At 32.2% G+C, this 15,048-nt stretch overlaps 2 protein-coding genes across 2 annotated transcripts; one reads left to right on the top strand and one right to left on the bottom strand.

The window, feature by feature from the left end:
- Positions 1-8,818: 8,818 nt before the first annotated feature.
- HELRODRAFT_184981 (hypothetical protein) lies at positions 8,819-11,724 on the bottom strand. Its single transcript, XM_009021419.1, has 7 exons — positions 11,600-11,724; positions 11,220-11,389; positions 10,676-10,752; positions 10,346-10,417; positions 9,996-10,129; positions 9,734-9,826; positions 8,819-9,406 (listed from the first exon to the last, which is right to left on the bottom strand). Exons 1-7 carry the CDS (start codon positions 11,641-11,643, stop codon positions 9,310-9,312), a joined length of 687 nt encoding a protein of 228 aa, XP_009019667.1. The 5' UTR covers positions 11,644-11,724; the 3' UTR covers positions 8,819-9,309.
- A 593-nt stretch (positions 11,725-12,317) lies between these two features.
- HELRODRAFT_65246 (hypothetical protein) lies at positions 12,318-14,834 on the top strand (the record flags this gene model as incomplete). The annotated part of the gene is made up of 8 exons (XM_009021420.1): positions 12,318-12,374; positions 12,684-12,763; positions 12,934-12,989; positions 13,149-13,294; positions 13,686-13,766; positions 14,244-14,302; positions 14,448-14,526; positions 14,769-14,834. The coding sequence occupies 8 exons, from the start codon at positions 12,318-12,320 to the stop codon at positions 14,832-14,834; spliced, it is 624 nt and encodes a 207-aa protein (XP_009019668.1).
- Positions 14,835-15,048: the final 214 nt, after the last annotated feature.

Below are 15,048 nucleotides of genomic sequence, written 5' to 3' on the forward strand. Positions count from 1 at the left end.
ACGAAGTTTTATCATCATCTGATATTAGTTTGATCCATATATTTTTATTTAAATCACGTGGTTTCTGTATGACGTCAGATCAGATCATTTTATTGGCGTTATGTGTTCGTCAAGTCAAAATCATATTCATTTGAAAACGCTCTTGCAATATATTTACACATTACACACATGTGGAGGGCCAACGTAATATTTGATTTTCAAAATATTCAATTTAAAATCTATTTATTCCATTGGAAAAACACACCAGATACATCAACTCTTACATCAACAAAATAACCTATTGTAAATTAAAGTAACAAAAATCTATGTACAAATTACAAAAACTCACACAACAATTCATACAACAATGCATGCAACGATTTCCACTACAATTCATCCAACAATTCATACAACAGTTCGCGCAACAATTCGCAGGATAAAACATACTTCAGTAAATCATATATTAACCAATCTTTTCGTACAATCACCATTATAATCAGACATCATCATCTTCATCATCCTAATCACCATTATAATCACACACCATCATCTTAATCATCCTAATCACCATTATAATCAGACACCATCATCTTCATCATCCTAATCGCCATTATAATCAGATACCATCATCTTCATCATCCTAATCACTATCATTCTCATCAGAATAGTGTTACATTTTTGATAAATTAGCAGTGGCGAATTTATTATTAATGTTCTTGAGCGGCAGACGAACATCGCCCTAATGTTGGCCGTTCTTTCTCCAACGTTCCCCGCGGTCATTGAATAACGACACTTTACATTTAAAAAAATTGTACACGCGATTGAACATGCTCTGAGTGTTGTAGTAGCAACAATTTCGAAGTTAATTTTAATGAATTAGAATAAGTAAATAAATGTTTAAATGTTGCAAAAAAATATCCTGGTGAAATAGTTTTTTTTTCAATTCATGTCATTTAAAACAAACACAACGTACCATAACAATAGGCTGAAAATTGATATTACAAATTTGCAATCTACTTGTACGTGCATGCACCTTTTGAACATATAGATATATAAATATATATAAAAAACATCATAACTTAAATAATAATAAAGAAAATAAATAAATATATGCGTGAATTTTGTTATTGATTTGCCTGTTTGAAGATGTTGTTTTAACAAATGGTTGTGTTGTAAGTAGCAGTTTAAACAAAAGAGATAAACAGGTGATGATTATTCATCTTCAACTTTTCTCCTCTATGCTGATAGTATTGTTTTGTGGCTTCAAACATTCTCGTTAACCATTTTTTTCAATTTTCAGTAGCGGGTGCGATAAAAGTTTAAACGCAAGCAGAAAATAAAATTTTACAAAAGCCAAAACTTTCGCGCAAATACACGCGCACACACACACACACACACACACACACACACACACACATACAAACGTACCAGTATTAATCTTGCGTACACGTACACACGCATTTTATATACAAGCTTTCTTTGGATGCCAAATTGTGGAGCTAGAATAAAAATCAATATGTGTGTTGCCGGCTCGTGTATATGAATGCATTGTACATTTGTATAAATATAATGACGCATGTACAAGTACATATGCATGCTTATATATATTTATATATTATATATATATATGAATATAAATATATATGTATATGTGTGTGTGTGTGTGTGAGTTGTGTGTATGTAGTGTTGGTGTATGTGCAGTGTGTGCGTGCGTGTGTGTGCGTGCGTGTGTTTATGTGGGTGTATAAGGTGTGTAGTGATTTGGATGGACCAAACGCTCTACTGGAAACTTTTTTTAATTTCACTGACATACCGGACGAACTGGAGGACAAGATGGAAATAAAATTTGATGCATGCAGATCTCCGCGCATGTGTCGTGCGTGCTTTCAAGTAGAGAGAACTGACCGCTGGATGTTCAAGTGGGAGATTATTTCGTTAGAGACCGGAACAACAAAATAGTAGTGTGAGAGATAAATGTGGAAAGATCTTGAAAACAGTTTTGAAATCAAACATGCATTACACAAATCGACGTTTTGGTATTATTCAGCAGTGCTTCTTATCAAATTTTGCAAACAATTAAGTTTTGAGAAATAGCCCAAACTTTGTAAGTGACTGAGAAGCAGTTAGAAAAAATGAAGGTTAGTGGTTCTATAAGAAAAAACTAAACAGGTGTGTCAATAGATATTTGTTTGTGTGTGTTTGTGTGTGTGTGGTGTGTGTGTGTGTGTGTGTAATGTAGTTCCTCCGCGTCTCATTTAAGTGGTGTAGCGTAATAAATCTCTTACATTAATGCAATATTTGTGCATAGGGGTTAGTAGATTTAATAAAGGATGGATGGATGAAGATACCTACCTAGGAAAATTATAATATATGTAATATTTTATAAGCATTATAAGGTTTTTTCATAATTTTTTTGTAACCGCGGCTTGATCGATGTGAAACCGCATCGGTTTTATTTGAAATGGTTCGTTTGAATATTTTCGTTCATTGCTGGGTTATGATTAAGAAATTATTCTGTTTAATTTTCTGCTGGAAACATCAACTTGCGATTAACAAACGAGCCGTCAGGTTGTTGCATAATTTAGCGTTAATAACATAGGCATTTCGGTGCACTGGCTGACCGCTAACACACATTCGCCAAAAAAAATTGAACTACTCATTGCAGTCAGTAAGAGGTATCGAACGGAAGAGCACTTCAAAGCTATTTCCATACATTTTCAAACTTTCTTTTCGTTTGTTTCACGTTCGTGCATGATGTGTGGCGAGGTTTTAATATATCGGAAGATCGGTGTTCGACGTAATTGGATGTGAATAACACTACGCAATACAAGCTGCAAAAAATCTTTCCAAATATCGCTCCTGCATCTTATTAGCATATGAATGTTCCTGTCGGCAAAGACTTAATGATATTATTCGGAGTTTAGTTATATATTCCTGCATGCTAAGCAGGCAGACTATGATGGTGAGTTGGGAAGTGTTCGGCCGGTTTATAGCGTTCAGCATCGTAAATTCCATTTATTTTCCATTTTGAAAATATTTTTAAACGCGCAAAACAAACAAATTATTATGAATAAATATTAATATAATAATTTTTTCTTATTGTATTAGCCAGTTTTAGAATTTTTGTATGGAAAACAGGCTACGCTGCACATATTAAAACGCACACTTCACTTGCAAGCGATGAATTGGTTGTGTTGAGAGAGAGAAGCACATGTGTCTGCTGGTTGAATGCCTGCCTGCCTGCCTGGCGTCAGTTGAACATCATTAACGCTTCTCTCTTCCTCGTCTACTCTTTTTTGTTGTCATCTGAAGTACAACAATGACCGGCACGAATGTTTACGTGTCGAAAAAGAATGGCTCTTAAGTTGCCTTTAGGATAGAACTTGCCATATTTCAAATGTATTCAGTGCATTTGTTAATTTATATCTTGCAAAATATGCTCAAATCAGATTAGAAACTGGCAACAAACATACAAAATTTTTTAAATGGCTCAACTTGCTTAACTCTGTTACAATAGGATGAAACGTCTGGAAAGTGGAAAACGTCTTTAAAAACATGTCAAGATGCCTTATCAATGCAACATCATTCATCTACCAAACTTTGCCCACATTAACAACAACACTGTAACGAAACAATTTTAATTTACATACGGCAAATAATTGCTGTTGAATAAATTAAGCGTGTGGCATAAATTTAATAAACACCAGCAAAATTAAAAAAACATTCAGGAACATGACAATCTCTCGATAAGAAATGACTTTCATTGACGTTGCCCAGCGTTGATCGATCGTGCGCCGATACAAACGACCATTTGAAAGCAATCTTGCCGACAGTCTATCTCTCCTCGTTGAGCGTGCCAAACTTGCTAATTTAACTACTTTCACCCATTTTCTCTTTATATACATTTTTCTCTAAGTTCTATTTTCTTCTTGGTTAAAAGTTCTCATAGCATTTATCTATATCTGGGCGTCTTAAAATAATTTCGTGTCTTAAAATACATTCAAACTTAGTTGTATACACATTTATTTATAAAGTAAACATTCATTCAAAACATCGAATTCACACGGATTGCTGATAAATCTCCATTTCGAGGCACATAATTTTTTGTTTATAACGCACATAAACAATGATTACACTTCAATTATTCGATAACTAATTTATTGCCGAGATAATATTATTTTAGTTTCACAAAGAACGTTAGCGATCTGAGATGTTTTTACATGAAAAACTTTTCCAAGTTACCAAAATTAAGATTCATCGTCACGGTTGTGTGTTTGACTCTGTGCTCATTTGTATACAATATTGTTCTATCTGCTGTCGTAAGAAAAAACTTGGCAAAAAAAATATAGACTTGTATTTTGAAATAAACCCAAGTGTCCTTAGCTGGTTAATACATCAATTAAGGAAATTTGTTTTAAAACATTTTGAAGTTTTTCAAGGAAGACAGGGGTAATAAAATTTTTGGCAAAGAACTGTATCAGTTCATAAAATTCTTATTTCTTGGTTTTATTGTTTTAGATTATGATAGTTCGCACACATTTTGAAGATGTTGGTTGATTTTTTATCCCAGTTGTTTGATATTGAAAATTTTATAAATATTGGAACTGTGACATTATGTGTGATTATTTATAGTTATATTGGTTCCTGTGTTGAATGAAAAATTTGATAGTACAATTTTACGTTCTAAAGTGTGTTTCGTTGATATGTTTGTATAATGGTACGCTATTTATAAAATTGTATGCAGTTGTGACAGAAAATTTTAGAAAAAGAGTTCTTAGATTCAATCATCTACTTGAAATAAATATTTCAAATCCTTTCAATGTTTTTAAAATAAATTTAGAAATTTAATTGAATCTCTTCAAATTTCAGAAAAATTGTTAAAGACAAATTTTTCTATATATGGTTTCATAAAGTTCATTCTTCAAATCTACAAATAATTTTACAACTTCAACGAGGAATGAACGCTTAATAAAATAAATGAAAAATTAACACAAACTTCCATAAATAATTTTTTATGATAACGCAACGAAGTTTGTCTAAAATTTGAATGTAGATGAATCTATTTAAACAAATTATTTTAAAAAATAGCGATTTTTAATTATATGTGATGCGTGTTCTGGAATTATTTCAATTTTTATTAACGTTTTCGCCGTGACACAAAATAATATACATAGCTTGATAATTTTTATTTCAACATAATATTTTATTCAAATAAATTTGAAAATAATCCGTGATAAATTTTATCAAAAAGAAAATGATGAACAAAATCGTTCTAACTTGTCTAATGTTCTGGTTAATCCTTTACCAAAACAGCATAAGATAAGCCGAAAAGTTTATACTTTATTTAACAAACAATCCTTGTACATGGTTTGAAATAAAATTTTCTACCAAGAAAAGACAATTTTTAATTTAAATACATTTTCCAGTTATATCGTCGTAAGGATGTCTGCCAGTGAGCCAGCCAGCGAAGGAAAACATGCAGAAGGAAGCCACGGAATATATCCTCTATGTGTCACTCTGTCACGTGCTCTATACAATATACGTCCACAACAACTGCAACGACAACAATAATAACAGTGATCACAACAAAATGGATTGATGGATGGATGGATGGATGGATGGACGGATGGACGGATGGACGGATGGACGGACAACGGACGACGGATGGATGGATGGATGGATGAATGGATGGATAAATGGATGGATGGATGGATAAATGGATGGATGAATGGATGAATGGATGGATAGATGGATGGATGGATGGATGGATGGATGGATGGATGGATAAATGGATGGATGGAAGGACGGACGGACGGACGACGAACGGACGGACGGACGGATGGATGGATGGGTGGATGGAACGACAGTTTGTTGAAGCTTCCTAAAAATCCTTCATCATCATCGTCGTCGTCATTATCATCTTAACCGTATTCGTAGCGGTCATAGCAAATTCATCATTTCATTATCCTTATGATCATTCTTATTATCGTCATTTTCATCCTCCTCCTCCTCATCATCATCTTCATCATCATCATCATCATCATCATCATCATCATCATCACCATTCTCGGCTCGGTCTCGTTGTTTCTACTGTTATGTTTAAAAGCATAGCAGCCTTACACACACACACACACACACACACACACACACACACACACACACACACACACACACACAACACACACTTACAGACACAGACGCGCATACACATGCACACAGACTTTTCATTCATATGTGAATATGGCACGCAGTTACACGCCTTGCTTATATAATATATCAGCATGCATAATAATGACTGTCTTTTAATAAATTTTCTCTTCCGTGCTTTCCCCTCTCGTGCTACGATGTTGCCAGGATATTGTTGCTAAGATGGGATTGTTGTTGTTGCTGTAGTTTTGTTGTTGTTGTTTTTGTTGTCGTTGTTGTTATTGCTGCTGTATTAGTGTTATTTTGTTTTTGGTGTTGTGGCAATGTTATCCTGTTGTGGTTTTTGTCGATGGTTTTATATTGTATACGTTGTATTTGTTGTTGTTGCTATGTTATTGTTAATATGTTGTTGTTTGTTTTGTTAATGTTTTAGATGTGATATTGTTATTGCATAACAATTCAAACACATTCGCTATTGAAGATAAATGTTAACGAATTTGTATTTGCCGTGCCTAATTTTGCACACTCTGTAACTCTTACTACATCGTTGTTTTTTCTTAAAAAAATAATTTGACGCTTCTTTCTTGCCAAATTGTTTTTTGCCGAAGATTTTTGTGTTGTTTTTTTGTTGTTGTGATGGCTATGTAGCTAATATATATATATATGTTGTTGTTTTGGTTGAGTTTTGGCATATTGTTTTGGTTTAGCTGCTGAAGTTGTTGTTGCTGCTTTTGCATTGTTGTTGAGTCTATGGTTTTTACAGTTGTTGCCATTTTTTTTCATTATTGTTGTTGTTGTTATTGTTCTGTTGATGTTATTTTACTCTGCTGTTGCAAAGCTGTTATACTCTCTCTTTCTCTCTCTCTCTTTCTTTCTTTTTTTTCTCTCTCTCTCTCGCTCTCTCTTGACAGTTCTCGTAAACAATGCAAAGTTCATCACATATTTATGTGTGGTTCTTTTTATGTGCACTTTTATGTAAGTTTACGATTGTGGAAAGCATTTGTTATTATACACATATATACAATACACACACTCATGTATTTCACATATCATGCTTATGATTCTACGCACGCACACACGCACACACACACAAACAAGCCAACACACACATGCACACAGTTGCAGTAAAATGAAGATTTTTGTGTGGCTAAAATAATTATTCCTGGCACAAACGATCAAGCGTGAACTTTAATAATTTGTCAGCATCATTTAGTTGAAGTCATCAAGTCGTTTCATAAATATATCCTAACAACAAAAACATAACCCACCTGCAACGAATGTCTTTTTAAAAGTGTCATCAATATAACATACATTATAATGTATGTATGTTATACATTATAATGTATGTTACACATTATAATGTATGTATGCATGTATGTATGTTATGTACGGAGAGATGTGCGGTGCATGCAACCTGGAATGAACACTTAAGATAACGATCTTTTGATGTCAGTTGGAGATGCATGTTAGTATTGCATCGAAGAGGAAAGGAAAAGTACCAAGGTCCATCTGTCAATCTATCTATCCCTAATTCTACAACCACTGATGGTTAAGCAAACAAAGAATGACAACCGTGATGACATCTTTCGACAAGTATTGACTCTATATAAAAGTGAATACTTGAAAAATATTGTAGATCAGATGGTGTTTCCAAATGAAAGATTTATTTCAATTTTTATTTAATTTAAATGGCTCTTTTAAAATTTTCGTAAATTTACATTTATACGGTTTCAAAAACTTGATAAAAAGCATTCTTCAACAATTTGCTTTTTTAATAAGAGATGAAAACTATTTTCAAAACAATTTGTGAGAGCTAATATGAAAAAATGCTCCTTTTGACATTTTGGGGTTATTGCAAGTTTTTATTTTTCTGAAATTTTGTAATTTTTTCATTCAACTTAGTGTAAACAAATTCCTTAACAGAAATTTGTTTGCATTTTTTATCAAAATTTCAAATTCAAAAAAATTGTTCAGACAGCCACGACCAGCCGAATTGACAAGTGTGAACCAAAACAAACAGCAAACATTAGATTGATCCCATGAATGAAATTTTCAAAAAATTTTGCAACGAATAAGCAGAGGCACAGAGCTGAGAACACATAACAACGCAGCACACTTCTCTGACGTCGCTATGGCGTTGCAGGCAGAGAATGTAAGCATGTAATGTAAGCATGTAACGTAAGAATGTAATGTTTCACCGATGCTGGTATTGATGCACATACAAAAATATTGCCTATAATTTCAATTAATATAATGATAAAGGAGAAAAAAGATTGTTGATAATGATGAGGAAGCATTTTTGATGATTGTAGGTTGTTGACGATAACAACGACGATGATAGATTGATGATGTTGCAGATGATGATGTCTTAGACGATGATTAAGTGGACGGTCCGCATTCATTCGTCTGTCGTGTCTCAACCACATCATCATCGTCATCGCGCACCTTTTTATGATGTCATTATATTCGCACCGCTGGGCTAATGTATAAATTAAGCATTTTCTTGTCCTCTTCGCATCATTCTCGCTCATTTATAGTCCATCTTGTTTACATGCAACGCATGAATAATTCTACCTTTGAGGTACTTTTCACGTGATGCAAGCCTAATATGAAGAAAACTAATTAATGAGCGCTTGAAATGCATCACCTCGAAACGAGACTGACGAACGAACAGACCCCGTTACGCCCGGAAGCAAAACGTTAAAAGCGTAAAATATTAAATCACGAGAATTGGGTTGTCTTAAATCTTTAATTAATTTTTTTTTCTCAAGTTAGAAGTTAAACCTGATAGCAAAAAGTTGGCAACTTCATTCAAGTGACATGATTATATAAGGATTGGTGCAAAATTTGAAGTGAGTTTAATAAGAAAATATTATTAAGTGACCATTTGCACATCAGGTTACTTATAACTGAGGTATTGAATCACATAATTTATTTTTCAGTTAATACGAAGTTTTTGTAGAGAAAACTAACAAAAAAAACACAGTACTTCAATTATTTTATCTCAATAAAAGGTACCCAAAGTTATTCCAATTGGTTTGATCAAAATATATAAAAGTTAAATGACCAAATAATCCAGTCAGTGAAACGACTTATTTGCTCACAAATCACAATTTGTCAGCACCCATCCCCCCCATCCATAAATGGACAGGTCTGTTGGAATGCAATGGCGACATCTTCCACCTAACGTCTTCTATCCCTACTCCTGCTCCTCGATCTCCTCCTCCGGCGGTCCCTTTCATGAGTCCCTCTCCTTGTAGGTGGTGATCTAGATCTGGATCTGTTCAGTTTGTAACATAATTATTCACAGGCTGATTTTTATAATAGCAGTTTGGTGACCGTCAATGTTGTAGTCAAGTCTAACATTTTTACACGTTGAAATTTAAAATCTATTATAGAAAAGTGAGATGTTCTCGTATAATAAGCAAACACGTTTGGAAGACACTGCCTAGATAGTTAAAAGATCGTTTTAAATAACAAAAAAATAAATTGCATTGAATTTTATCTTTGTACTTGCAAAAATGGCAGAAAGGACCTCAAATATATCAACAATTTATATGTTTAGAGCCAAAACACTCCTCTACATAGAACACAAAATGATAGAAACCTTCTTTTGCTTCTTCCATAGAGTTCTCTTCTCAGTTCTCTTGAGATTGGTTTCAAATGCATGAAATTGCAGAATCCTCCCCTAGTGCACTCACTGTAAATATTTGTGTGAATATTAGAAGCACATGGCATGTACTAAACAAGAATTATACAAAAAAAATTGTTCACTGGTTGCTTCCTCAAAATCAGTGACAAATGCTCGTCCAAAAAATTTGAAAGGAAATAAAAAGATTTTTAAATAATGAACGGGATACGTTACTCACCCTAGTTCATACTGCCTACAGCAAGCCTCTCTGAAATCAGTGACTGGAGACAACTCGGCTGTGATTGGTCGCCCGTTGAACCAACGATTGTTCAGATCTGCCACTGCCCTCTCTGCTATTTCTTCACTTTCAAACTTTCAAGAACATCATTAGTTTATCAATATTGATCACACATGCAGTGACATAATTGAATATCTAGCAAATGTTAACTGATGCAGCAACAACAATGACATGGCGTGGATGTTTATAACATTTTTCTCAATTAAATTTTTATTATAAGCATTCAAAAAAAAGATCTACTTCCAAATGGAACAATAAGCACTCTGACATGAAAATATTTCAAATACTACCTTAACATACACATTTCCTAGGAGGTGGTCTCCTAAATTGTCACAGACGTTCATCTCTTCTATTCTCCCATACTGGAATGAAAGATTAATTGGATTAATTTTACGGACAAATATTTCTCATTACAAGAGTCATGAATTGTAACATACCCTACTGTTGCGGCTATAAAATAAAGGATAAGTTAACGTAAGAACAAAGATACGTGACATTTATGAAAGATCAAGTGAAAATAATGATTAAAACCTCAAAAATATCAATTACTCAAAAAACTAGGATGAATCGATGTATATATTCAATTGAAAAATGTTTATACATAAAAATAACTTCTCAACCTTTTCCTCGAGTTCAGTGAAAACTTCTTCAAAAAAGTTGTCATATTCTTCTTGATTTTGTGCCTCCTCAATGCCACCTAAAATGATTTATGTTACATAAGAAACGTAGTAGCCTATCATTCATTACAAATTATTGTGGTAAAAAGATTTACAAATGAAACAAAATGAAAAGAAAAAATTTCATTTGCAGTGGTGCACCCGTGTACTATTGACGGAGAACTTGATCAACATCAATTCAAATAATCACCAGAAAGCCACAAAGCACTTGCCTCCATTTAAAAATTATGGTGTCAAAACTTTCTAATCGACTGAGTACCTAATCTGGTATCAGTGCAAGAAAATGATTCTTGTTACAATAACATTTTGGTTTTGTTATTTTACACCCAGATTTTAACAGATTTTAAATTAAAACAATTTTTTGAAAACTATCAAAACACATACCTGGACTTTATTGACATTAATGAACAGCACTAGTAGTTCAAAACTAAAGTGGCACACTAAAGAAATTAGAAGTGACAAAAGTTGAATCAATGAAAATACAAACTGATGGAGTTATCTGGTCCTCCAGTGCCTGCTTGGGTGGCAGTGTTCAGTGGATTGTTGTAAAGACTCTGCAACAAAACAGTCTGACTGAAGGTTGGTTTGTTGTGGAGACGAGAGCACCTATCTCCATGTCGGCAGGCTCCAATCTTGAAAAAGAAAGAACAATTGACCCTGCAAGTAAAATATTTTTAATCAGTTTATATTATTAACATTAAACATGAATCCCAAATTAATATTATCAATTTTATTTTATTAGTATTTAATAAGTTAACATTATTTTCAAATTGAGAAAATTCCCAAGCATTCTAACTAAACTGAACTGAACACCAGCCTACTAGATAAAAAATTATCATTGAGAAAAAATTTATTTATTAAGCCTACTTGTCTTTTTCAGTGCCGAATATTGAAGCTAAGTACTCCGCCATAGATCGACTTTCTATGACTTAGACGATAAAAATCAGATAAAAACCTTTTGGGTAATGCCTGTTACTACTACTGTTTTTATACAAACATGGAGGGAGACCAAAGACAAATGTTTAGGTGATGTTTAGACAAATCACTCATTCCATAGATATTTGATGTGTGCAGAGAAGACAGAAACAAGGAAACCTCCGGGAACATAATTTCTAATTATATAAAAAACCAATTTGTTAAATTTTGTTGTAGCTAAAATATTGTACTTGTAATTTATAAAGTTTGCTGATAATTTAAAAAATTTAAAATTAATGTAAAATCTCTTGATAGTGCGTAAAATTTGTTTGAAATTCACGTTGAATAAATTCCTTACAGGAGTATTCAAACGTAAAGTTAATAAAGCAATCGAAGCTGTCAATTAAGTCATAAATTAATTAAATAATTTAAAATATAATTATATAATTAATTTTTTAAAAGATTAGCTACAAACTATATAAAACGATACAAATTGTATGATTAATTTACTTTCTTCATGATTGCACGTGAGCTCAAATTTTACATAATAAAAATTTAAATGTCTATGTTTAAAATAAAATTTTGATTTCGATTTTTTAGCCGATCCTGAGGTTGAAAATATATTTATTTATTTGTTGGCGTCCGTATTTTTTCAGCGCAAACTAAAAACATGGGTGAAATCAGCGATGTCTATAAATTGTGGAGAATTCGAAAAACTATATATGAGGTTATTTTTCAATTTTAGAGTTTTTATTTTTTATCGCCCATGTTACATGTAGTATGCAATGCAAGTATGGTGTGCTGGGCTGATGGTGTCTGATGTGCCACCAATAACATAAGCAGATTTACATTGAGCCAAATTATATTATGAAGAACTGTTAAAATTGGTATGACATTGTGTCATTGTATGTTACTTTATACAACTTGCAGATGACCGTGTAATAAACAACTGGGTTTTTGATTGATAACTTTTTTATTTAATTATTTTTTTTATATGTCATTACTATTTAAATTAAACTTCTAACTTCTTCTTCAGATGTGCAATGATCGAGGTTATAGAGTGACAGATGCAGAGTTGAATGAGCCTCTCCAAACTTTTCAATCTTATTACGACCAGTCAGTTTGTTTTGTATACTAATATATACCTGTTAATTATGTTTCATATTTTTATTTTACACAGTTAATCTCTTAAAAGTCTGTCCATTTTTTAAACAACATAGCAGTATATCATATAAATATAGCACTTTGTGTGTGACTAGTCAATTTTTAAAATGTTACCCATGCAGGCTACCTTCAAAGACAGAGCAGACAATGATATTTAAACATTCAACTAATTCAGCAGGTTCGTCAATTCATTTTAATTTTTATTCAATTTTTCCAAATTTTAATTTTTACATTCCTAATTTTTTTTTTCAACTCTGGCCTAAATATTTTTTAAAACGTTATAATTTACTATATTGATTTGGTACTGATGGAGAAGTTTTGAAAAATAAATTGATAGACTCTCTAATGGTTTTCTTTGGTGGGGCTGAGAAGATATCTGGGGTGATGGCTAAGAATTTCATGGCCAGGATGTTGGAAGAAAAGTGTGGGAGAGCGTTGTTGATCATTTCCAATGTTAAAGCGATGACCTCAATTGCAAAAAAGGTGCTTGTCAATTTTTCTTTCTTTATATTTTTTGTTTTATTTTGTTATCTTGTTTATTTTTGTTCTTTATCTAGTTTTAATTTTTCATTAATTAATTTTTCATTTATGTTGTTCCAATTTTACATTGTTCATATATAAAACTTCTCTTTATTTTAAGTTACGTCTTTCTTAAAACTACATGACCAAATAATTTCTACAGTTGAACTTAAAAATAATTTTCATCTGATACATGCTCACTAAATACTTTCTTAAGTATTTTTTCATAAATTTTACAAATATTCCAATCTAGATTTTTTAAAAATATATTATTTATAATAAATTTTCACGAATATTCTCATTTAAAGTTAAAAAAAATCACATAGTATATAAAACGATTTTTTCAAAAATACAGGATATTGAAGAGGCGGTCCCAACATACAACATTGATGTCTTCACCGAAATAGAACTCCTCGTCAATGTCACCAGACATAAGGTCAGGGTTAGGCTATCTCTCTTGATGGTGATGGTGAAATGTATGATGGTGATGGTGAAATGTATGATGGTGATGGTGAAATGTATGATGGTGATGGTGAAATGTATGATGGTGATGGTGAAATGCATTATGGTGATGATGAAAAGATGACGACGATTGTATTATTCATAGTGGTGAAAATTGTAAAATGAGAAAATTTATGCCAATGATGAATCCTTTGATGTCGAATATGATGATTTTTGTGATAATTTGTTTCATGTATTGCCTTTGCACATTTTTATGTCATTGACTTGCCTACTGATTCATTGTTGATCACTTCAATTTTATCCTGATCATTTTTATTTTAGTAATTTTTTTTTGGTCAGTTTTATTCATTTGAGGTGTTTTCTGGTCTAACTTTTCGTTTCTTTTCTATTTATTTATTATTAAATTGATTAATTAATTGATTAATTAGAATAAATTTATTCTTAACTCCAGCTGGTACCTCAACATATTCTCTTATCACAAGAGGAAGCAGCTAAAGTCTTAGAAAAATAGTTATTGTGACTTTTTTGTGGTTTTTTTCTAATTAAATAGCGCTCATATATTAAATAAAATAATTTGTTTAATTGATTAATTAACATTGAATAACATTAAATGGCATGACCAAATGATCAATTACATTAATTAACTTGAAAACAGTAAAGCCAAAGACCACCATCTGCCTCGTATGCTCTCTTCCGATCCCATTGCTCGATACTATGGCATGAAAAAAGGACAGGTCAACCCTTTTGTTTAGAGCTTTTCTAAATTTCATTACATACTTAACATACCTTGCTGAATTAAATTTGTACTGTTAATTTTCAAGTAATTTTTATCATTTTTTTTTTAATTTTATGTAGTTGGATTAATAAAGTTTAGTCATATTAATTTATTTGCATGTAGTTAATATCACATAATGCGTTAATTTTTAATTTATTTTTCTGGCCTAAATTTAATTTTCAAATTTTGTTCTCTTTGCAGATAGTGAAAATTATAAGGAAGAGTGAGACAGCCGGGGTGTATGTCACATACAGAGTTGTTCTCTAGTTGTTGGCACCTTGCCTCTATTGCCTTCTTGCTCGTTCTATTCTGGCTTCTGTGATACTTTCCACGTTGTGTTATGTCATGTTACTATTACTAACAATGTTTGACATTTATTTAGTTTCTCATTGCACATGTATGTAATTCGACTGTCTTACCTATTGAATTATAGTTCTTGTATATAAAACATTTATCATTAACTGACCTAGGGCTATGTTAG

Source organism: Helobdella robusta, assembly GCF_000326865.2.
Source record: "Helobdella robusta unplaced genomic scaffold HELROscaffold_3, whole genome shotgun sequence".
Lineage (NCBI taxonomy): Eukaryota > Metazoa > Annelida > Clitellata > Rhynchobdellida > Glossiphoniidae > Helobdella > Helobdella robusta.